Source organism: Dama dama, chromosome 7 (genome assembly GCF_033118175.1).
Source record: "Dama dama isolate Ldn47 chromosome 7, ASM3311817v1, whole genome shotgun sequence".
Taxonomy (NCBI): domain Eukaryota; kingdom Metazoa; phylum Chordata; class Mammalia; order Artiodactyla; family Cervidae; genus Dama; species Dama dama.
The window spans coordinates 24,177,913-24,201,890 of record NC_083687.1 but is presented as its reverse complement, the minus strand read 5'-3'; the positions used below and the strand labels follow the sequence as shown (position 1 = coordinate 24,201,890).

Below are 23,978 nucleotides of genomic sequence, written 5' to 3'. Positions count from 1 at the left end.
CTATTAAAATGGGTCTATGCATTCTTATACCAATTTTGACTAAGCAAAAGAAAACTTTAATAATTTTGTTACCATTGGGCCATTTTAGAGTGTTTATTTCTTCATCTTAAATGTATTTAGGACTTTGGGACTAGTATTTAAAAGAAGTTCAATTACTCATGGTGCTAAATCAATGTTCTTCATATTTTCATCCCGATAAAGCTATACCTTGCTCATGTGGCTCTTTGCTAAATGTCTTATTAAATCCAGATATCTTCCAGTATTAGAGTATTAAAGGACCACAGAAGTCCCTCTATCTTTTAGAAAATAGCAGTAACCTCATAGCCATTCTGTATTCTAAAATGTGAACACTTAAATATCCAGGTGAGATAGTTTGAAGAGTCATATTGCTTGAGTTTTATGTAGTACAATATCCATAGACAGATTAACATTTTATTAATATAAGAATTGAATGTGAGCAGAATCGAACCTTCACCCAGGGTCTTTCAAAGGAAGGCGTACCCTGACATGAGGTAGCAGAGCAACTCTGCAAATATTTATCTTTTTCTTTTAGATTTTGTATTGAGAATAGCAAAGCTGGTTCTACCCCATTGCTAACACCTAGTGACTTAAGTGACTTAAGTCTATGCTAATTTCCAAATTTTGGCTATCAGTCAAACTCAGCAATTCCTTCCCTATCTCTTAAGCTTCCCTAGAAAAAAAAAATGCATACAGAGGAAGATCTGGGGCTGGGATCTGAGCCAAAGGGATAATGCCACCATCCCACAAACTCCATCAAGGAAAGATGTGGTTAACCTTAGCAACCCTCTCTTTCCTTAACTTTCTGAAAGTTATCATATGCTCCAACTCTTGTAAGAAATTTCTCTCATATGTTTATTATTATTTCCTTTTGGCATGCACAAATTCACTTGCCTGTTTAGTCAATAAATATTTACTGCACATCTACTATATGCCACAACATGTGTCTCTAGAAACTAGGAATAGGTGCTATATACAGATTATGTATGTATAGCAGTAATGTAGAAGCTTGCTTATAACCTTTGGTTGTGACTTTTTATTTGGGTAGTCTTCTGTCTCCTAATCTGTATATTTCCCCAGCAAGAGAGACTTTGTTTTTTATTGTTCACCAATCTCTTAATCACATCTAGCATGATGCAAGCATAACATACATATTCAATAATTGTTTATAGAATTATTTGTTGGAGAAATAGAATTTAAAAAAAATCTTCTCCAAATCCAGAAATCCTTCTCTCCACATAGGTAATAGAGAAAGAAAACAATTTTATTACTGAACTGCATTAAACCAGAACATGGTGTGCATCACATAATCTGCTAAGAAATTGCAAAAATAGAAAGAAATCTCACCATTTTATATAACCAAGCAGATACAACCCATTACAAAAATGTTATTAAGATAAAAAAGAATTAGTCCTCAAATAAGAGGATTTGATAGCACCATTTGTCACTGTTAAAAGATAAACTGAGGCATATTACCATTTGTCACTGTTAAAAGATAAGCTGAGGCATAGTAAACATTTTGAGTTTATTTGAACAAAAATCAACTTGAATCTGCCAGCATCCATTCTAGCAGCAAGGAAGGAACACCAAGGAGCTGTACAAAGTGAAAGACTTTTATAGTCAGAAGGGAGAAGGAATAAGGAAATTATTCTGGGCAAAAAGAACAGGGTTTTTATTTTAAAGTTATTTTCCTTTAGGGGATGGTAGGGGCCTATCAGGCAGATGACCTAACCAGTGGGATCAGGTGGTTCCTGATTAACTGGTTTTACGATTCCACTTATGGGACAACTGAACTACAATTAACTCACCATTTGGTGACTTGAGGCTTAGCCTAACCAACTCCATTTTTGGCCTGTTGCCTTGCTTTTAGCATCACACAGAGTTCATCTTAGATTCACTAGGTAATTGGGGTGACCATCTGTATCAGCTGGCTTTATCCACAGGAAAAGGAAATTTCTCATATCTTTTTCACAGGAGGTAGTTTTGCAACTTGGAGTCTTGCCAGTCACCAAAGTGAGGTGCCTCTCCTTTCAGAGATAACTGATGTTTATGTTCCAAAGAAATGGCTCCCGGGTCACTGAGAAAGATATTCCTAGGTCATAAAGCTGACCAAAGACCTACGTAGTTTTCAAAATGCTGAATATATAATTTAAAGCAAGGAGGTGAAAGTACTTACAAAGTTTTCTACAGTAAATACTCCAAGAGGAAGAGAAAATTCTGCCCTTACTTTCAATAGGGAGAATTTAATTCTTTTTAATTTTTATTTATCCTCAGAAATTAGATTTTAAAAGCTTTGAGGAAATAACTCAAGAACATTTTCTTTATTACAAGGAATTTTCTTCTCTCGTGGTGACACTTGGAAAACTATAAGAAGATTCACCTTGACCACCTTACAGAACTTTGGAATGGGCAAGAAGGCTCTAGAAGACAAGTTATAGAGGAAAGCCAGCATCTCATAAGGAACTTTGAGTCTCACAAAGGTGTGTAAAATAAAAAAAACATATTTTACTTTTTATGAGAAAGAAGTCAACAAAAGGTATACTTTTAATTATTTTGACAGAATTTCAGATTTGTAAAAAAAAATTCCAAGAATATACAAATAATTCCCAATATCTTTCTAGTCTTCTCCAAAATTCCCTAATGCCATCCTGTTACATTTGTTATTTTTTTCTCTCCCTCTTTTTCTGAATTGTTTGAGATATTCTGCAGAAATGCTGTCCCTTTATTCTTAAGTATTTTCATGTATTTTCTCAAAATAAGCAGACATTCCCTTCTATTTCCAAAGTCCTGTTTTCCAAAACCACAAAATTAACATCAACATGGAATCATTAACTAATCTGAAGAATTTATTCAGATTTCATCACTAATGTTGTAAACAAATCATGGGTCACACATGGCATTCAGTCATTGCGTCTTCTGCCGTCTTTAATCTGGAACAGTCTATCAGTTACAGGTATGTTTCTGATCCCTTTAAACAATGTAGAGATAATTTCAGGTTACTTTTATCAATATGAGGGGATAAACAAACCAAAAACTCATTTTCATGTCAAGAGTTTTCTCATTTCCTTAAGAAATTGAGCTCATTCCTTATTCAAAATGAGTCTATTTGAATATTATCATCACTGATGCCAAGTTGAATATGGAGAGAAATTATCAAAGGTAGATGACCCTGCGATGAACGCAGAGGAGAAACAAGCCTCGGGGACCCAGGTGCTAAATTAGCAGCCCCTGTGCATTTAGCAGAAGCTCTTGGCAGTTCGGAGAAAGTACATTCAGAAAAACCACTATTTCTTTTCGAGTGCTAGGCTGCTAACAGACATTAATTTCTCAGGGCTATGTATACACAGCCACCCATATGCCCTTCTGTTTGTGTATGAAGAAGAAAATATATTCTCTATAAGGATTCCCCCTTCGGCTTTACATTTAAGGTAGGCGCTGATGTTAAAAGTGAATCTTAGCAACTAGAATGCGCTTCACTTGAAAATAAATACATATCTGCTGATATATGTTTAATACTCTGAACAGTTTTCAGTGATACTGACAAAAATAGAACCCAGTAGCAGAAGAGGCTAAAACAAGGAATTGCTCTGGATGAAGTTCTTTAAAATACGATCATTTTAACCATCTAGATATCCTATTTTAAACTTTTAAAATTGAATGCAGCCTAGAAGGTTGAAATATTTCCCAATATAATCTGCATTAAAACTCTCCTACACACACATGCACACACACTGAAATGCCCCTCACCTGGCCCATTCTAACCTCTTTGAGTCAAATGCAGCTTTCCTTTGACATACATTTTAAGTTTTCCTTGTGGCAATCTTTTAACCAAATTCTGGGTATTTTTCGAGGTCCAGTGTAGTCTCACCTTTCCTTGTAGGTCATGGTCACCAATAATCCATTTTCTCTATGAAATCCTTCATCTGATAGTCTATCCCAATCAGTCTGAAATTGGTTTAATACTCTGTATGTGAATACAGTTTTCCCCTACCACCCAAAAGTAGACCGTTCCTACTAAGTCTTTCATAAGCCAGAATGGCATAAAAAAAAAAAAAAAAAAGAAGCAAATACCTTGAGATTCATCTTGATAAGGGATGCACAGAACATAACGAGATAAAGCACACACGCTCACAGACACAGTTCAAAGCTATGGCGGCTTGATGCTGAGTGTAGTTCCTCAGGAAGACGCTTGGTGGCGCCACTCAATCCAAGTTCCAGCTGCCTTTTCAAGGGTTTGCTGCAAAAACCAAAATCAACAAAACAACAGTAACCCCACTCAAGGATTTTGCTTTTTTTTGGTAAAAGCAAAAACCATCTTCGGATTTCTTTTGGTTTACGAAACAAATATTAATGTAGATCTTTTGTGAAAGTGAAGTGGCGTAAAGCAAACTTTTGAGAATCGGCCACCTGTTTTCCAAATCCGATTAATGAATTCTCTTGCAGGAAAGCCCCTTGAGGTCAAAACACTAATGAACGCTTCTGTGGCTAACATCCACGTGCTATGTTGCTTGTCCGTGTTGCTTGGAAAACAGTTTGACCACCAAGACACCCCATTCCTAAGACTCTTAACCTTGACAGATCCAGTGTGAAACTCATTGTCAGTCCTCCAACTGCCGTACCTGTATCCTTCTTATTCACTTTTACTTCCTCTAAGGTGCCCCTGACTGTTTTCAAGAGACCACGAAAAAGTACTTATTAGAGAATCACCATTTCAAAAATATACACTTTCTGAAACATTGAGTATTAACCTGCTTGGTTAAGAGATCTGATCAGTCTCCCATCACAGAATCCTGCATCAAGTATTCTATGTTGTAGGGATGGTGAATTACACCAATAAACAGTTTATTATATGGTTTTAGCAGATTCTTACCATCTTGACCCATCTTTGATCTGTCCTACTAGTTATGCATGGAATGTGGATAAGCCATTAATGAGCAAGGAAAACTCAGTGGAATCCACTCAGGAAAGTGAATTTTAACAGAAGAGGACTGTCAGTTATCACTAAATAAAACCTTAATATTTATTCTGAGCCATGTCAATGCACAATAGTTCTGCAATCCATTTTTTTTTACATTTACAGATCAAGTTGCTATCTTCTAGAATGTATGAAAAGAAGAGCTTTGTCAGTTAGTTCTCCTTTTCAATAATACCATGGACAATCAACCATATTATTTGACTTTGGAATTTATACTCTTAACATAAAAATGCAGCTTTGCTCTAAACACAAATGCTAGAGAACAGGGGGTTGGACAACAATGAGGACTAATTTTAACTATGACCTTTGTATCTCTGCTATTTATTAAGTCATTTGGCAGGGGTTAGGAATCCCTTTGTGAATCTGACCAAATATATAAAGCGTGTCTCTCAGAAAATGAATACACTGATAAACACTAAATTTAACAAACAGTGAACTTTTTAAGGGTCAGGGAATATTGGACTTAAGTGATACTTCTCTGAGACCTGTGGACAGTCAGCCTGTTGCAAATTTTAAAAAGAATTATTCTGATCCTGCAAGGGAACAATAGTCATAAATTTGTTGTTGTTGTTCAACCACTAAGTTGTGTCTGACTCTTTGTGACCCCATGGACTGCAGCACGCCAGGCTTCCCTGCCATTCTCTATTCCAGAGCTCAAACTCATGTCCATTGAGTTGGTGATGCCATCCAACCATCTCGTCCTCTGTTGTCCCCTTTTCCTCCTGCCTTCAATCTTTCCCAGCATCAGGGTCTTTTCCAATGAGTCAGCTCTTAGAACATCCGGTGGCCAAAGTATTGGAGCTTCAGCTTTAGCATCAGTCCTTCAAATGAATATTCAGGACTGATTTCCTTTAGGATTGACTGGTTTGATCTCCTTGCAATCCAAGAGACTCTCAAGAGTCTTTTCCAGCATAATTTGAAAGCATCAATTCTTTAGCACTCAGCCTTTTTTTATGGTCCAGTTCTCACATCTGTACATGACTACTAGAAAAGGCTTAGCTCTGACTAGACAGACCTTAGTATACTATATTGAACCAAAATAGTTTGACTTGGAATCATCTGGGATTTTGCAAGCAAAACACTTAGATTTATAACTCTGACCATAAAGCCAATATTGTTTTTATGTCTTATCTAAGCTCTAAGTACACATATCTATGACCAGAGGTGCCACATGCTAAATACTTTGGATACACAGAATTTATTGTAAGTCATAGCAATATTTGTTATATGTTAACTAAATTCTGATAAATGAAATCCTGTTGTCTAGTCCAGTCTGCCACTGTTAATTGAGATAAAATCTAAGTCTATAGGAGATGCTATTTCTGTAACACTTGTAGAAATAATGGTGTCCTTCTCATTATCCCAAGCATTACATATGTATATTTAATTTACTTTGTTGTTTTTTACTCTCTGAGCTTTTCAGTATGTTTCCTGTTTTAGGGTTCCTCTTAAAAACATATAAGACTATACTCAGGAATAAAGATGAATTATTTTCCTTTATAAGGATGACTTTCCTCCATCACCATCATAAACTTGACAAAAATGATTCAAGAAGCTTAACTGATGCCTTTTTGGTCAGACAGCAGGAGATAATGGCATTTTCTTCAGGGGTCACTTTAGCATATTATTTATTATGTGATTTAGTTAATAGCATCTTGAGGAAAAATACTTCTTTCAGAGAAGAAAGATAACTGGACTCAAGTTAATAATGATAGATTTGTACACTACAAAAAAACATTACTTACTACATTTTTGCATCCTCAAATATTTTCCACTTCTTTTCATATCACTCTCTGAAAAAAACAAGATATATGGAAGATCTCAGATATGCTATCTGGTGGAATTAATATTCTTTTTTCTTTGCAGTCATGAAAAATATGTTTCAATTGACAAACTTGAGAGATCACTTAATCTTGTTTTAAAGAAACAGTGCCAGGAATATTCTAATCACTTAATTAAAAACTTATTCCCAATCTTCCTAAATGAGAAATAGACTTTCCCAGTTTTTAGAATTATTTTTTATTAGTATCTGGGATGTGCTTTATCCTAAAATTCTGCACAGCAGTCTCAAAAAATTTCCACTCAATCGAGGGAAGAATGCAAGGCTTTATTCTTTAAATTCACATGAGCTTGTGATGATTACCCAGATAAAATTATTTCATCATTAATTATTCCTTTTCCTCTTTCAGAAAAAAGTTACATCTACTGATTATTTCAATGATGATACTTTGGTGGTATTTGTTAATAATCTGTTTGCAGCAGGTACAGAGAGTATGGTTTCCACCCTGTGCTGGAGGATTCTGTTTATGTCACAATATCCTGAGATCCAGAGTAAGCCTCCTAAGATTCAGGGCATTGCCTGAAGTAGAGGAAGCAGAAATCCGTTGGACTGGACAATACAGAATTCTAGAGCCATACCTTTAACTGGTACCCTTGAGGAGAGTTTGTACCTTTAGTCTCCTTGTGATATAAGAAAGCAGATTTGCTCTCTAAACATCCTGAGATGATCTGAAGGGTCCCCAGATGATACTAGGAATAGAGGGCTGGGGGTGGGAGCAATGTGGGGTAAAGATGATTCAGAACTCAGAGTACTTGGGTTTGACTTTCATATTTAAAGAAAGTGGAGAGACTGTTTCAACACCCGCTCCCACCACGGACTCTAACCATTCTCTCTTTTATCCAGAAAAGGTCCATGATGAGATTGCCAAAGTCACGCGGTCCACCCAGCCTCGAAGGGCACACAGAACTCAAATGCCATACACAGATGCTGTCATTCACGAAGTACAGAGATTTGCTGATATCCTGTCCGCACGAGGCTTCCCCCGAGCAACCACCACAAATACTGTATTTAAAAACTACTATATTCCAAAGGTAAGGGTTTAAGAAGGGGGATGAGGGGAGAGAGAAAGAACATCAGAATGCTGTTGGAAATCACAGAAGTGCTGAGATGAACTGTCAGGCAATCTCTGCCCTCACTCTGGTCCCTCCATCCTTCCTTCTTCCCTCCCTCCCAGCCTCCCCTCACCCCAGCCATTCAACCAGAGGCAACGGAATGTCTACATACACAGTAGGTGGTATTTGCTCGGTGTGAATTCATAATGTATTATTAATTTTTATGTCATAGCTGAGGAAGTTGGGCTGGCTTATTTTTGAGGATTTGTTTTGATGGGCTTGGTAAATTTAGTTTGTCCACTGACACAGTCTCTGGAGATAAAAGATCAAGGCTTTTGGAGCCCCCAAGCCCGCCAGGAAGGCTCACAGTCACCAAATGAGGACTTTAAACTCCCACCATGTGAAGTTATCAAAAGTTAAATAACATGCTGTTGTCACACAGCAGATGCATGGCTAAGTCAGAATTTGTTCCGAGTTCTGAATCCAAGGTTTGTGTTTTTCAGCAGGTACCAGATGAAAATTTGTTTGAGTATATGACTACCCTGCACTCAATCTCAAGTGCCATCTCCCCCTTCTCTATTTCCTGTTCCTTGTAGAATACACTGCTTCTCTAAAATTGCCAACTGAGGCCACCTTTTTAGGAAGGAATTTCATCTCTGTCACTAATAACACTTTTATCTCTAGGGCACTGAGGTCATCTTTTTGCTGACCTCTGTACTTTGAAATCAAACACAGTGGGAAAACCCAGACACCTTTAACCCTGAGCATTTTCTTGATTCTACTAGGAAGTTTATCAAGAAGGAAGCTTTCATACCCTTTTCAGTAGGTAAGGCATCTTACTTGACAAAGGTGATTCAAAAAATCTGAAGAGATTTGGCCCTGTCTCAAGGCCAGGGCTAAGGTTCTGTACTTTTGCCATGTGGCACTAAACTTCAGAAATATGGAAGAGTCCTCCCCTAGCTTTCAATCGGCTGTAGGACATTGGGCATTGGAATGACATTTTCTCCAGGAATCCTGGAAGATTCCTTGTGGCTGAGGCTAGGGCAGAGGCTTGGGAATTTGAAAAGAAAGTTGAGCAGGGTGACTATGGGCAAATCCACTTCGCTCCATCTATAAAAAGCCTTGCTTTAATTGTGCAAATACCAGTGTTTCTTTTAGAATTTCTTCTTCTTTTTTTTCTTTTTTTTTTTTTGCAGTATAGTTGATTTACAATGTTGTGTTAAAGTGTACTGAACTATGATTCAGTTAAATATATACATATATCTATTCTTTTTCAGACACTTTTCCCTTATAGGTTATTACAACATTTGAGAATAGTTTGTTGTGCTATATGAAATTATTCCAGTTTTTAAACATCTTGACATTTCTCCCAATAACTCATATTTTAAAAATAGACTAGCCAAACTCTCTTCTTGAAGGGCTCCAGCATGATCTAGGTTCTAGTCACACATGCAGCCTCAGGTCTGAGACTCGTGACCTCGTGTCTGGAGTTCTAGTCAGAGTCCTGTTCCTTCCCACCCTCCAATGCGTCACCACAGCTGACTCATCTCCACTGTGTGCTAGCTCACTTCTCTCCGTGTGTACCAGAACCTAGATACAAAGATCTCACACGAAGGTGAGCCCTCCTTTAGCTCACTTTCCTATGCGGTCTCATCACATACTCGGTTTTACCTGTCATAACATGTTTCACATTGAAACCCTAAAATTGTCTCCCTCAGGGGCGCCCAATTAATTTTCTATTTCCAATGTTTCAGCTAGGAGACAGAGCCTATAAAACTCACAAGGGGTTGACTGACTCACACATTCTGAAGGAGAAGAAATCACACACGGATGGTTTCCTTCTTTGTCCACACTAGTTTTGCAGATTTTTGATCTGTCTTATAACCCTTCACTACCATCCACCTCTCTAGGTCCCCAGATGTGGGCTGGGGAGTCACTGGCCAAGATGGAACTTTTGCTTTTCTTCATGAGTCTCCTGCAGAAGTTCACCTTCCAGCCGCCCCTGGGGTCTCCCATCTGGACTTGGACCTAACCCGGGATACTGGTATCATCATCCAACCAATGCCTCACAAGATAGGTGCTCTGCCCCGAGCCTAGGGTCTGCAATGCCAGCTCCCATCCCAGTTCTGGGTGTTATCTTGTGGTCCTCCACACTGACTGCACTGTTCTGCGTCTTGATAGCCGTGTACTCTGCCAAGTCCTTCAGCATTGCTTCAGCAGGCAGTCACAGAATCCCAGAGGCCTCTAGTGTTAAGTCAGATTGGGTTCCTCTGTTAATCTCTGTAGCAAAAGCCTCCTGACTGCCATTGCCCAAGACACTACACATCAACACAACATTTGACAAATAGAACCTTTACTTAGTGTCCTAAGGTTTTCCCCTTCAGTCCAAGAAACTGTCCTTTTCCTCCAAGGCATATGAGACATCTATGTATTACTAGCTCTAATTGCTTGGGGCAGGAGAGGGGGGTGCTGTATAATGCTTTGTCTAGAATGCTCATGAATATCTTAAAAACTGCAGCAAAGAAAATTCAACTCTTAAGCGAGGGTCTCATTAAACATAAGATATTGGCTTCATTCATTGGTTCAATCAATATAGGATGATTAATAACAGATCATTGCTTATGAGTATGACCAATTTGCTGAGGTCAGAAAATGAGGCTCCTGCTTCTGACATAACTGGAACTTGAAGACCACCCCCCTTCTCTATGTTCAGTGCTCTGAGTCCCAGTAAAGTCATACCCAAGGGACCTATGAGCAGAATAAAGAAATCATTGTTGGTTCCCGTGAGACACAAAGCATCTTTAGCCTTTACAAATCAAATGGATGTCCCTAATATCAACATAAACAATTCTCCCCTGCTCTCATCTGATTCCTGTCAAAGGTAAAATTGCACTGGGCAGGGTTAAACAGTAAAGGAAGGCTTTATTTAAGGCTATTGCAATAGGGGAGAGAGGCCAGAATTCAGTCTGAGCTCAATAAATCTGAAACAAGGGAAGGAAAGGTTTTTAAGTGCTAATGTGAGCTATTGGATTCAAGGGATTAGATCTGACAGAGTGCCTGAAGAACTATGGATGGAGGTTCGTAACATTGTACAGGAGGCAGTGATCAAAACCACCCCCAAGAAAAAGGAGTGCAAAAAGGCAAATGGTTGCCTGAGGAGGTCTTACAAGTAGCTGAGAAAAGAAGAGAAGCAAAAGGCAAAGGAGAAAAGGAAAGATATACCATCTGAATGCAGAGTTCCAAAGAACAGCAAGGAGAGATAAGAAAGCCTTCCTAAGTGATCAATGCAAAGAAATAGAGAAAAACAATAGAATGGGAAAGACCAGAGACTTCTTCAAGAAAATTAGAAACATCAAGGGAACATTTCATGCAAAGATGGGCACAATAAAGGAAAAAAACAGTATGGACCTAACAGAAGCAGATGATATTAAGAAGAGGTAGCAAGAATACACAGAACTATACAAAAAAAGATTTTAATGACCCAGATAACCACAATGGTGTGATCACTCACCTAGAGCCAATCTTCCTGGAGTGCAAAGTCAAGTGGGCCTTAGGAAGCATCACTATGAACAAAGCTAGTTGAGGTGATCGTATTCCAGCTGAGCTATTTCAAATACTAAAATATGATACCGTTAAAGTGCTGCACTCAATATGCCAGCAAATTTGGAAAAAACTCAGCAGTGGCCACAGGACTGGAAGAGGTCAGTTTCCATTCCAATCCCAAAGAAAGGCAATGCCAAAGAATGTTCAAGCTACTGCACAATTGCACTCATCTCACACACTAGCCAAGTAATGCTCAAAAGTCTCCAAGCCAGGCTTCAACAGTATTTGAACATGAACTTCCAGCTGTTCAAACTGGATTCAGAAAAGGCAGAGGAACCAGAAATCAAATTGTCAACATCTGTTGGATCATCGAAAAAGCAAGAGAATTCCAGAAAAACATCTACTTCTGCTTCATTGACTATGCTAAAGCCTTTGACTGTGTGAATCATAACAAACTGTGGAAAATTCTTCAAGAGATGGGAATACCAGACCACTTTACCTGCCTCCTGAGAAATCTATATGCAAGTCAAGAACCTACAGTTAGAACCGGACATGAACAACAGACTGGTTACAAATTGGAAAAGGAGTACGTCAAAGCTGTATATTGTCACCTTGCTTATTTAACTTATATGCAGAGTACATGATGTGAAATGCTGGGCTGGATGAAGCACAAGCTGGAATCAAGACTGCCGGGAGAAATATCAATAACTTCAGATATGCAGATGACACCACCCTTACAGCAGAATGCAAAGAGGAACTAAAGAACCTCCTGAAAGTGAAAGAGGAGAGTGAAAAAGTTGGCTTAAAATTCAACATTCAAAAAATTAAGACCATGGTATCCGGTCCCATCACTTCATGGCAAATAGATGGGGAAACAATGGAAACAGTGACAGACTTTATTTTCTTGGGCCCCAAAATCACTGCATATGGTGACTGCAGCCATGAAATTAAAAGACGCTTGCTCCTTGGAAGAAAAGCTATGACCAAACTAGACAGTATATTAAAAAGCAGAAACATTACTTTGCTGACAAAGGTTCATCTATGGTTTCTCCAGGTAAAGCTATGGTTTCTCCAGTAGAGTTGGGCCATAAAGAAGGCTGACCACCAAAGAATTGATGCTTTTGAACTGTGGTGTTCTCTCAAGAGAAAACTCTTGAGAGTCTCTTGGACTGCAAGGAGATCAAACCAGTCAATTCTAAAGGAAATCAGTCCTGAATATTCATTGGAAGGACTGATGCTGAAGCTGAAACTCCAATACTTTGGCCACCTGATACAAAGAGCTGACTCATTGGAAAAGATCCTGATGCTAGAAGATTGAAGGCAGAAGGGGACGACAGAAAATGAGATGGTTGGATGGCATCACGGACTCAATGAACGTGAGTTTGAGCAAGATCCAGGAGTTGGTGATGGACAGGGAAGCCTGACATGCTGCAATCCATGGGGTCGCAAAGAGTCAGACACAAATGAGTGATGGAACTAAACTGTGAGCTAGCGGAAACTGGAGTGTGGAGGGCGGTCAATGGGATGTGTCCTGCACACTGAATATTCTTTCATTTGCAAATGTTTTTCTCTAATTCTAGATCTGTGTTTGCTCATTTTTACCAACAGAAGTTAGGCTCCTACTCACCCTCAGAGCCTGGGAGATAGGGATACTAAGTTCCTCAAAGGTTACATTTCCACGGGATGTCTCCCATGTTCTTGAGACATCCCTGTATTGTAAAACTAGCAAGAGATTTTCAAAAATATTTACATCTTAAAGGGGCAGAGAAATAAATTTATAATTAAAAGTATTCTCAAGTAAATTCTCTAAGGAAAAGGGAGGTCAAGGTCTAGAGTCAGAAACTAGCCTGCTTAAGGTTAACCGTCCATGGGATTTTCCAGGCAAGAGTACCGGCGTGGACTGCCATTTCCTTCTCCAGGGGATCTTCCCGACCCAGGGATCAAACCTGCGTTTCCTGCATTGCAGACAGACGCTTTACAGTCTGAGCCACTAGGGAAGCCCTAATCAAGTAGAGAAAAGTACTAAGGCCTTGGTCATCCCAAATCCAGCATTCTCCACAAGCCCTTTTTAGAATGAGTCAGATGGGGGACTTCCCTGGTGGTTCAGTGGTTAAGAATCCACCTGCCAATGCAGGGGACACGGGTTTGATCCCTGGTCTGGGAAGATCTCCCGTGCTGCAGGGCAACTAAGCCCATGTACCACAACTACTGGGCCCGTGTCCTAGAGCCTGAGCTCCAACACAAGAGAAGTCACCACAGTGAGCAGCCCACGTGCCGCAACTAGACAGCAGCCTCCACCCACCACAACTAGAGAAAGCCCGTGTGCAGCTACAAAGACCCAGAGCAGCCAAAAATAAAATAAATAATAATTTTAAAAGAAAGAATGAGTCAGACTGGGGAATATTCAGGTACCCTGGCTTCCCAGTGGAACTAAATGATTAAAAAAAAAAAAATGGGGCTTGCCAATTTTAATTTGTTTAAGCATATCCAAGAGACAGCTGCATTTTCTGAATTGCTCATAATACATAATTGGTGTTCCATAATATATAGTTAATTCTAAATCTAAAGTCAAAATTAATTCATGGACTGCTTTCTTTTACGTAGAGATCAACAGAAACAGCTGTGATTCAAAATCAGGAAATCTGAGCTCTAATTCCAATCCTTTCAGTTGTCCATTTTTATGACTTTATGACTAGATATTGGCAGTGGCATACTTAGTGAATGTGACACCAGAAGCAGATGATTTTTAACATTAATATAAGAAATAATATTCAATAGTAATCACACAGTAAATAATTTTGATCCTTTGGTGAGTCTGATATAATTATTATATGTGAATAACTGTCAAGCAACTAATACACTTTAGTAAAACTGTCTAGTTTTTACATGGAGTAGAAATGTCTACAAAAGAAACAGAAACTACTAAATTATACCATTCGTGGAATGTTTCCTTTTCTTGATTCACTCTTAAAGAAAATCAATAAATAATGAACTTCATATTAATTATCTAAATCCAGTAAAACTGTTCATGAGTGAACTAAGTTTGCACTTATTAAACAAAAAATATTACATTTCACTGTTTCCCTATCTAGAATTTTATACATACGTCACAGATAATATCAGAACTGAAGTAACTTGAGTTCTCTTTCTTAATCACTACTACTCCTGTCTTACAAATTTATGCTGCATCTACTGTTGAAATACAGGAATATATAGGGGTTGGAGACAAAGTGTATTCCAAGTGAGTAAGATTCTGAAGTCTTAGGAACTTACTCTAAATGAATGCATGTTGCTGATTCTGTATGTGTATGAAAGAGACCGTGTGTGTGTGGCTGAGAGAGAGAGAGGGAGAAAGAGATTAATTAGGGGGACAACACTGAGAGTTCTTATGTTATCTTCCACACAGAAAAAAAACAGTAAAGGAAAATAAAAATATGCTCACTGGAGGCTTACCTCTGAACTGTTAAACTTCAAACAGAAATCACAGGAATTTTTTTACATTTTAGATTAACAATAGTTTTCTTCATAGACAAGTATTTTATCTTTTTATTTATTTTAAGCCCATAGCGATGATAAAAAAGCCGACAGGCTTTTAGTCCAGTGTTGTCATTATTTTTAAATCTCTGAATCGGATGTACTGCTCACTGTACTGCTTACAATGAGCAGGGGCAATCCCCCTGCTCATTGCCTGAAGGGAACTCAGTCACTGAATACAGATCACAGAACCTCCTTTCTTCTACTCCTATATTTTAAGATTATTTCACTTGTTAGGTTTGTACATTTTCCTATCCAGTTGGGATGCTGGGATGGAAAGATTGTAAAGCCTGAGCCCACATAACCTCTGGAATCTTGGCCAATATTGAGGCTGGCTTGGGAGGTCCATAGACCAGCACAGGGCTTCTCTCTGAAATATGGACATCAGTGGTCAGGGAATCCTTACACATGGTGGCTGCATTCACAAGGCCTCCCTTAAAGTCCTTTGATTTAAAAATTATCTGGTGCCCTGTATACCTCCTTGTCTCTCTCCCAAGTAAGCTGAATTCAGGGTATTCGTTTGTACCTACTTTTTCATAGACCCAGCAGGCTTTCAAAATAAGCTCAAGGTCACAAAATGTTTTAGAAGTGAGACATGTGCCTACGGATTATCCAACAGGCATGCAAATCAGCTTTAACACTCAGGGTTCTGAGCCTGGGGCAGGTTTGTCCAACAATAAATCAGCCTTAGGATTAGGTTTGTGCACTTAACAGCCTCAGTGATCAATGGATTGTGCCCTCTGCCTACATGGAGGCTGTGCAGTTCTTACTTTACTCTCAGTAAGATGGCAGTAACCCATTATACAGCATTTTGGGTGTCAACAGTCAGGGCTGCACGACGCCAAAGTATAGTTCACTCCATAAAGAAACTCCTTGCAATGCTACATTCTAAGAATTATAATGTGATTTTCTCCAAAAAAAGAATTCTGTGACTGGACCTTCCAGAACTCTGTAACTGGGTCTTCTAGTTTCTGTCTTCAAGATGAGTGATGAACAATATAAATGGGTAATAGTCAGATCACATGTGATAATAAATTAATAATATAAAAAAAAAAAGACAGAAAAACAGTCTTAATAAACACCACTGGTTTGAGAGACTGACCGCAAGTCCTCTGAAACAAAAAGTGAGTTTTTAAGCACTGAGGTTAGTTGGGCTCTGAAGTTATGAATGTGGGTCCTAACTCCCTTGCAGAAACTAGGAGTTGGGGACCTCATCTTTCTAGATGATATTTCAAAGGAATTGCTTCTGGTCCTTGAGACAAGACAGTCCTGTTCCAGGGTTGTAAAACGGGCACGAGGTCAGGAGATTTACATCTCAAAGGGGCAGAGAAAGAAATGTACAAGTTCTCTCAAGTAATGCTGAAATGCAGCAAGATCCTATGGTCTTCCTGCTGACAACCTCCACCTGCCTTTTGTCTGTGGAAAAACTTTAACCAAAGAACAAGTTTAATCAGAGAACTGAGAAAACACAGAAGCAAAGAAAAGCAGGACAAAACAACACACAAAAAAACAAAACAAAACAAAAAAACTTTGCTATTAATACAAAGCAAAGTTAAGGACTTTTCAAGTCCTTGCTTTTCAAGGGTTATAGATAACATTCTGAGCCATATCCTGTGAGCAGTGTTGCAGATACTGAAATCCCCACCAGGCAGAAGCTAACTACATGATGACCAGACTATAGCCATGACTTAAGCTGCCATAGTTCCAAGTACTGGCCTTCAGGATACAAACTGACTCTGGAACTGAAGATTAACTGTACTTAATCACGATGACACGAGTCAGACCACTGATGACCAATTTCAAGATGACTGTCAGAGCTGATGATGCTGTTTCTGCACGATGCCACCACCCTCTGTCTGCAAAAGCTCTAGCCCGCTGGAGTTGTCAGTGGGCCAGCATCTAAAATAAGGCAAACTGTCCTTTCTACCAACCTTGCTTCAGAATGGGCGTTTGAGTGGCCAGCAGCTTGATCCCACTTTCAGTTACAATGATCTAAGGAAAAGGAGCTCAGAAGCTATAGTCAGGGAAAAAACTGAAGTATAGCTTGAGCTGAGAATAAAGTTAACATCATCTTGGTCACTATAAAAGTTTCCCCTCTACCGTGCCTGCCTTCACTCCCCTGCCCAGTACAGGTGATATTAGCCGACTCCCTTTCTATAACCAAGCTCTGAATGAACAGCCTCTGTTTGTCCTATTTTTCAAGGCTGCAGCCTTTGGAAAGTACTCACTGGATCTTAGAAATCTTAAGTTTGAATTTAAATTAATTCCTTGCTTTGAAACTAACCAAGTCTTTTTTGTTAACTATTAGCTACATTTGTGCCTAATAACTGATTATAATTCCTTAGTCTTTCCAAAGTAAACTGGATTGTTTCTTTCCTTATCTTCATCTACAGAAACAAAGTTATAAAGATTTCCCCTCCCTAATTAAAGAGCAAAGTACTGACCACAGTCATAAGAAGTCAGGGTGTTCAAGAGTAGCAGTCTTTGTTTTCTTATCTGAATCAGTTGATTCAAATTCAGGCTCCACCTTCCCCCCACCCCTTCCCAATTCATTACCAGTGGCTGGCAAGTCCTGACTCAGCCTGTAAGTGTGGTAATTGGGCTTTCTTTAAAGACTTCCTGCCCACTTCCCTTAGGGAGATTTTTAAGTATTGTTTCACATTATTAGAGAATAAAAGAATCACATTTCTGAAATAGTTTGAGCTCCAATAACCAATCAGTCTTTCATTAGGAAAACCTTAGAATAATAAGGCTTAAAAAAGAAAACGACGACAAAACTTTTTAGAGATTGCTTTGCCAATTCACACAGCAATACATATTTCACTCTTTTGTAATCTCGAAATGTTTTCATAATTCTCCAAAGTGTTATTTCCACAACATTGTTAACAATTACTGAGGAATATAGAAAAAATAATTTTTTTTTTTTCATTTTCGTAAGTGACAGAGTAGGATACAGCAGTAAATATAGTATCTATGTCAAAACCTGTCAAGCTTTAATGTGAATCACGCAGGGCTCTTGACAAAATGAGAAATCCGATTCAATAGACTTAAGAGTGGGGCCTAGAATTCTGCATTTCTTAAAAACCCATTCTTCATGATGCCCAAGTTGCTGGTTCACAGACTACGCCTTGAATAGCATCCTAGTATGCATTACTTTATATGAAGACAATACTCAGATTTTATATATTGTTAATGCTCAGAAAAGTTGTATGTATATATGCACACATATACATACAATTAAAAATCAAATAAATAAAACCAGACTGGAAACATGCCAAATATTAAAAGAGATCTGGGGTCGCGGGTGAGTTTTTGTTTTATTTCATTTTTCCTTTTCCTCACAAACTAACATTTCCTTAAATTTTCTTGCAATGAATCTAACTTTTTCTGTTGACGGAGAGCTTTTTCTCTTTATCCTTTCCCTCTGTTTTTTTTTTTTTTTTTTTTTTTTTTTCAGCAAAAAGGCACATCAAGTGCTAGTGATGACCAACAAGAATAAGATCAGCAACTCTCAAAGTTGACGGAGGCTGTGGACAAAGGTTAAAAGAGGCTGACACTTGCCTGATCCACAGCAGTTATGTGGCTGTCATATGTGTCTTTGGCCACTTGAGTGGTCAGCTGGCTTCCAAAGTCGTTGCTGTGGTTCATCCACATAAGACAGTTGTATATGATCACATATTTGGTGAGGTGGAGGTAAGACCAAAGATCCAAGAGCCAGTCATTCTCAGAGACTTGGCTTTAAATCAAGTTGGCGTTGAGGATGCCCAAGCTTCCATTTGGATTTACTCCCAGGACACTGTTAACCGGAGGATTCCTCAGCTTCCATCCATGACAGGGTTCTATTCAGGGATCAGGAACACCTGTGAAGCAAACCCAACAGGACTTCAACGTATTACTTTCTACATCAGGGAGACAGATTTTAAAAGAAAATCTATAAGCATATTGTAGGCAGTTGGCAGGGAGGTTTATAAGTGCTTTAAAAATAATTTTGACTTAAAGAAAATTAACCCAAACATTTGGATTAAAGGAATTTGACTAGAATAAATACATTTTTGAAAGAAAGGAGATGAAATGAAAATTCTCTTATTCTGCTTTTCTGAGATGACAAGGGTGTAAGATTTCAAATCCCAGAGGGCAGCTAGACTAACCTGACAGGTCCTAAAGAAGGTACTCCAAGCTCATAGCTGCCAGAGAATCAAGCAGTCTGTGAATCCTCTTCAAAGGCTGTCAAGTGCAGGGCCTCTTAGACTTAGGGTCAATCTTATCACAAGCTGGGGAGAAGGGGGGCTATTACTAAGGAATTTAAGGAATGTATTTACTGATCTATTAAATGTTGGGAAAAGCTAGAAATAAGCCTCTTCTTTCAAGAATGCAGAAAAAAGCCCATAAAACCCACTTGTTTAGGAGCTATAAGTTTTTTTGTGTTGTGTGCCTTCTGACACTTTTTATTAAATAAAAGCCTAAAGTGAACTAAACAATAAGACAAACAATAATAAACATTAACCTTGAACATTTGCTATATGCCAAGCACTGTTCAAAATATTTTTCATCTAACTTAATCCTAGGAAAAAACCCTGTAAGGTTGATACTATTTATTATTCTTATTTAACAATTAAGGACCCAGAGGCACAGAGAGGTGAAGCACTTGCCCCAATGCACAGGGTTAGTTAGAGGTGGAGTGGTTTCAAACCAAAGTAGTTCAGCTCCTGAGTTTGCTTCATAGAGAAGGCAATGGAAAGATACTACTGTTTTGGGTCAACTTTAAAGAGGCTTTTCGAGAATTCCCTGGAGATCCCGTGGTTAGGACTCAGCATTTTCACTGCTGAGGGCGCAGGTTTGATCCCAGATTGGAGAACTAAGATCCTGCATGCCAAGCAGACAAAAAAACAAAAAGCAACTTTTCTTGTCTATATTCAAAGCTCAACCATGTGGGGCACATGTTGACTCTCAACAACTTATTAAGTCAGATCTGAAATTTGTTTGCTATGTTAAACCTCACATTGGAGCCAGGCAGGGTTGTTAGGTTAAAAGATAATTCATTTCATGGAGTCTATATTACCTTTTTGACCTACCAAGCAATTTCGAGCACAGATGAGCTCTCAAGATACTTAATTCCACTCAAGTGAAGGTCACACTGGCCTGAGAACTGCTAGGGGTGAGTCTCCAGGCTACAGGCCTGGCCAGACTCAAGAACACCAAGGTGATCTTAACATTTCTCATAAACATGAGACAGAAAACCCAGGCTGCCCTCACTCATCTCTGACTCCCTAGAACTAAGTCCTAAAGGCCATCCCCAAACTTTTACAAGAGAGATGACCAGATCATATTATCTACTTAGTAAGCATATGCAGTAACTAGCTGTGTGACCACTTGACCTCGAGGTCTAGGTTGGCTCATCTGTAAAATAGGGACGTAGCTTACCTGTCTTGTCTGGCAAGAGGTGGGTCAGGCCACATCTGAGGGTCTGTCAAGCTCTAAACTGAAAATAAGGGGCAAAGGAGGAGTCTGGGAGGGGGCCATGTTCAATAGTTCTACTCCTCAAGAGTCAGAGTCCCCATTTGTTTCATTAATTCCTGCAGTAACCGGATACTCCTTCAGTTCATCAGATCACCTCTAGAGAGGGTGCTTTGCTCCTCACACACCTTCAAACCTGGCCCCACTACTAGAGAGTTAATAAAGGTGGTGTTTAACAAAAAATTCAAAAAATAATAATAATAAAAAATGAGTTGTTTCAATAGCAGCAAAAGAAATTTTTTTCCCCAACAGCATCAAGAGAGATGTATTTTTGATTCGGTCTCGACTACAAAATCTTAATAAGAAACTCTGAATAAGATATAGTCATTTTATGGCAAACTATACATTTCTATCTACCTTTATTTGCAGTATTTCAAACATTAACTAAAATTTTCACATTAATGGCATTTTTACTTAACTAAATTAGATACTTTGGGGTAAAGTCCTTTTAAATGGCATTTCACTTTCAAAGTTTTGCCTTCTGTTTTCCCCCTTCTTTTCCTAGCGCCTGTTTACTTCTCAACCCTTGTGTTAGTCGCTCAGTCGTGGTGGACTCTTTGCGACCCCATGAACTGCCGCCCTCCTCTGTCCATGGAATTCTCCAGGCAAGAATACTAGAGTGGGTTGCCATTTCCTTCTCCCAAGGGATCTTCCCGACCCAGGGACCGACCTCTGGTCTCCCGCATAGAGGAAGTCCTAACACTTAAATGTGAAAAAAAGAAAACAAGAAGAAAGATGTGCGAATCAGAAGAGTAACAAAAAGATTTTGTTTACTGACTGCTTTGTTTTACACTTTATTCTTCCATTTCTTTTTACTTTCTATTCCAGCTTTAAAACAAGCCTCTCTCCCCAGATATTCCCACCTCCACCCCTTGGCAGAGAGCCGACCTCAAACTTCCCTTCTGCTTTCAGGTCTCATAGAGAAATGGGGCGGAGGCAGAAAAGTGACCAAGTGAGAGGAATTGCAAAATAAGAATTAACAAGAGTTTCTTATTTCAAAATTCCCGCGTTCTACAAATCTGAAAAAAAATATTTCTTTCCCTCTTCTGAGGTCGCCAGACCGTCACAGTATTTAAGCCACAGTATTTAAGGAGGTATTTGCTGCTTACAGTTCTTCAGTCTGCATTGGGTGCCCTGTGCCTTCCGGGAGAGCACGGCCAGACTCTGAAAATGTTCTTGCTGTTTTGTTAATCGCAGGTTGGAGCTTCCGGAAGCGCATTTTCTCGATATGCGCTGTTCCACCGTCCCCGAACATCCCCCGGGCTCCTCTAGCCCCGGGAATCTCCTCCGGGTATCCGGTCGGTGAAGCGATCTTCTCTGCGTGGACACGGTGTTCCTCTTTGTGCCGAGAGCGCGGGCTTCTCCAGGGATCCTGGCGCCCCGCAACGCGCCTCACTCCCTGTTGGTGCGGAAAGTGACCGCGGTCAGGGAGCGCTCCTCTGTCCGCGTGGTCAGGCTGCCCTTCGCCCAAGCGACCTCCAGGACTTCTTGTGTCACCTCATAATCCAAGACGCGCACGAGCAGGGGTTTGGGAGCTCGAGAGGGAGCGTCTACACGGCTGCCAGAAATTCGAATTTTCCGTGGAAAGAGAGAAGAGCGGTTGGGTGCCTGGTCCTGTCCTTCCGCCTTGAAAAGGTCCTCCTCATCGGCCACCTCTTCCCGCGCGGCGTCCCCCTGAGTCCCCAGCCACCTCTCCGGGTGCAAAAGAAAGAGCACTTTATCTCGGACCCAGGAATCACAGTCCGCGTTCTCCCGCTTCCCGCGGTCCTCGCGGGCGCCGCCCTGCCTGCGGCTCCATTCCGCCGCCGAGGGGTTCGGGGCGCCTGGGGCCGAGGGAGTCCCGCGCCCCGCCTCGCGCGCAAACAGCCGGGAGCGTTGCTCGCTGCGGAGCGAGTCTGCGAGATCTGGAGCCCCGCGGGGGCCCGGGGCCCCCGTCCCAGTATGAGGGCCATTCATTCGGTGGTTCTTCCACGGAATTTTGCAGCGAACGCCAGCGGAGCTCGGCAAAGCGCGGGCCCGCCGGCCGCGGGCGTGGCCTCGCGCGCCCCGCCTCCCGGGGCTCGGACTGGCCGCGGCCGCTACGGTGTTCCGCCCACGTTCTCCGGTATTCCGGCCCTTTAGAGGCGAAGAGCCTCCGCTCCCAAACACCGCCCCCAATCCCGCCCCTTCCACACCCCGCACAGTCTCCCCTCCCCCGCCTCGGATCGCACGTCTTCTTACCTGTGATCCTAGCCCTGCAGCTGTGGTCAAATTTCCGAGTCTCTCCGCTCTTTCTTCTCCGCTCTATACTAATTTCCAGCCCATCTCCAGATACGGTAGACACTTGGACTGCACACAATTCCCCACTTCTTCTTCGAAATGCCAAGCATAAAGTATGCCTTCTTTCCAAGGACTCTCCTTGGAGTGAAGGAAGAAGGAAGTAAACAAAAAACACTAATTTAATCAGGTTCTTCTGATAAAAGTTTCCGTGACTCCGAACCCACCCCACCAGGTTGCCAGGCTTATCGAATGTAGCTAGAAATGTGGAACCCTTTGAGAAATGGCTTTTGAGAACCCTTTGAGAAATATTTGTTGTTCTTCCATTGGAATGCGGGAATCAGTAGGACAGTGGTCACGCTGGTCTTCATTTTGGTTATGATCTTGCTTGTTCCAGGAAGGGGCATTAGTGCCTTTGATCAAATGGAAATAAAACCAAACCGCTAAAAGAACTTCAGAATTTAAAGTTTTGTGTTCATTTTTAAAGTTTCACTTTTCACTACTCCCCTACCTCCTCCCCGCCCCGCAACACACACACACTTCTCTTTAACCCCCCAAATTAAAATACATGTATATGAATCTCTGGGTAGACTTTCAGAATCTACTTATTACCAGACCTTCTGAATTGTGATGCTAGAGAAGACTCTTGAGAGTCGCTTGAACAGCAAGGAGATCAAAACCAGACAATCCAAAAGGAAATCAAGCCTGAATATTCATAAGAAGGACTGATGCTGAAGCTCCAGTTCTTGCCATCTGATGTGAAGAGTGGACTCATTGAAAAAGACCCTGATGCTGGGAAAGATTGAAGGCAGGAGGAGGAGGGGGGTGCAGAGAATGAGATGGTTAGATAGCATCACTGAATCAATGAACATGAATCTGAGCAAACTCTGAGAGATAATGAAGGACAGGGGAGCCTGGCTTGGTGCAATCCATGGGGACGCAAAGAGTCGGACATGACTTAGCCACTGAACAGCGGTAACAAGGTCCTCTGACACGCTTAACTTTGCTAAGACTAATGGGGAGAGCTAGCTAACAGAAAACAAAACTTAGTTTCTGATTTCCAGTTCAAACTTTGTTTCCAAGTCCTTGCTTTATCAGAAAGTGCTCAGTTTTCCTGTCTGCTTTAGAAAAATGACTACAATGGTGGAAATACCTACCTGTATTTGAAGGACCAAGTAGTATGGTGAAAGAGATATTTTGGAAAGAGAGGACCTTTTGAGATCTGCCAAGTCATTAAAAAAAAAAT

The 23,978-nt window shown here is 40.3% G+C and overlaps 1 protein-coding gene and 1 long non-coding RNA gene across 2 annotated transcripts; both read right to left on the bottom strand.

Moving 5' to 3' along the window:
* Nucleotides 1-1,546: 1,546 nt before the first annotated feature.
* LOC133059576 (uncharacterized) lies at nucleotides 1,547-22,996 on the bottom strand. The gene is made up of 4 exons (XR_009693584.1): nucleotides 22,697-22,996; nucleotides 6,739-6,786; nucleotides 4,090-4,255; nucleotides 1,547-2,986 (listed from the first exon to the last, which is right to left on the bottom strand). It is a non-coding gene; the product is annotated as an uncharacterized LOC133059576 (long non-coding RNA).
* Nucleotides 18,410-22,501, bottom strand: C7H6orf141 (chromosome 7 C6orf141 homolog). Its single transcript, XM_061146898.1, has 2 exons — nucleotides 21,586-22,501; nucleotides 18,410-18,822 (listed from the first exon to the last, which is right to left on the bottom strand). Exon 1 carries the CDS (start codon nucleotides 22,430-22,432, stop codon nucleotides 21,869-21,871), a length of 564 nt encoding a protein of 187 aa, XP_061002881.1. The 5' UTR covers nucleotides 22,433-22,501; the 3' UTR covers nucleotides 18,410-18,822; nucleotides 21,586-21,868.
* Nucleotides 22,997-23,978: the final 982 nt, after the last annotated feature.

What these genes read in the sequence shown, in the direction of transcription:
- C7H6orf141 (XM_061146898.1), bottom strand. Translation starts at nt 22,432, where the DNA reads ATGAATGGCCCTCATACTGGGACGGGGGCCCCGGGCCCCCGCGGGGCT.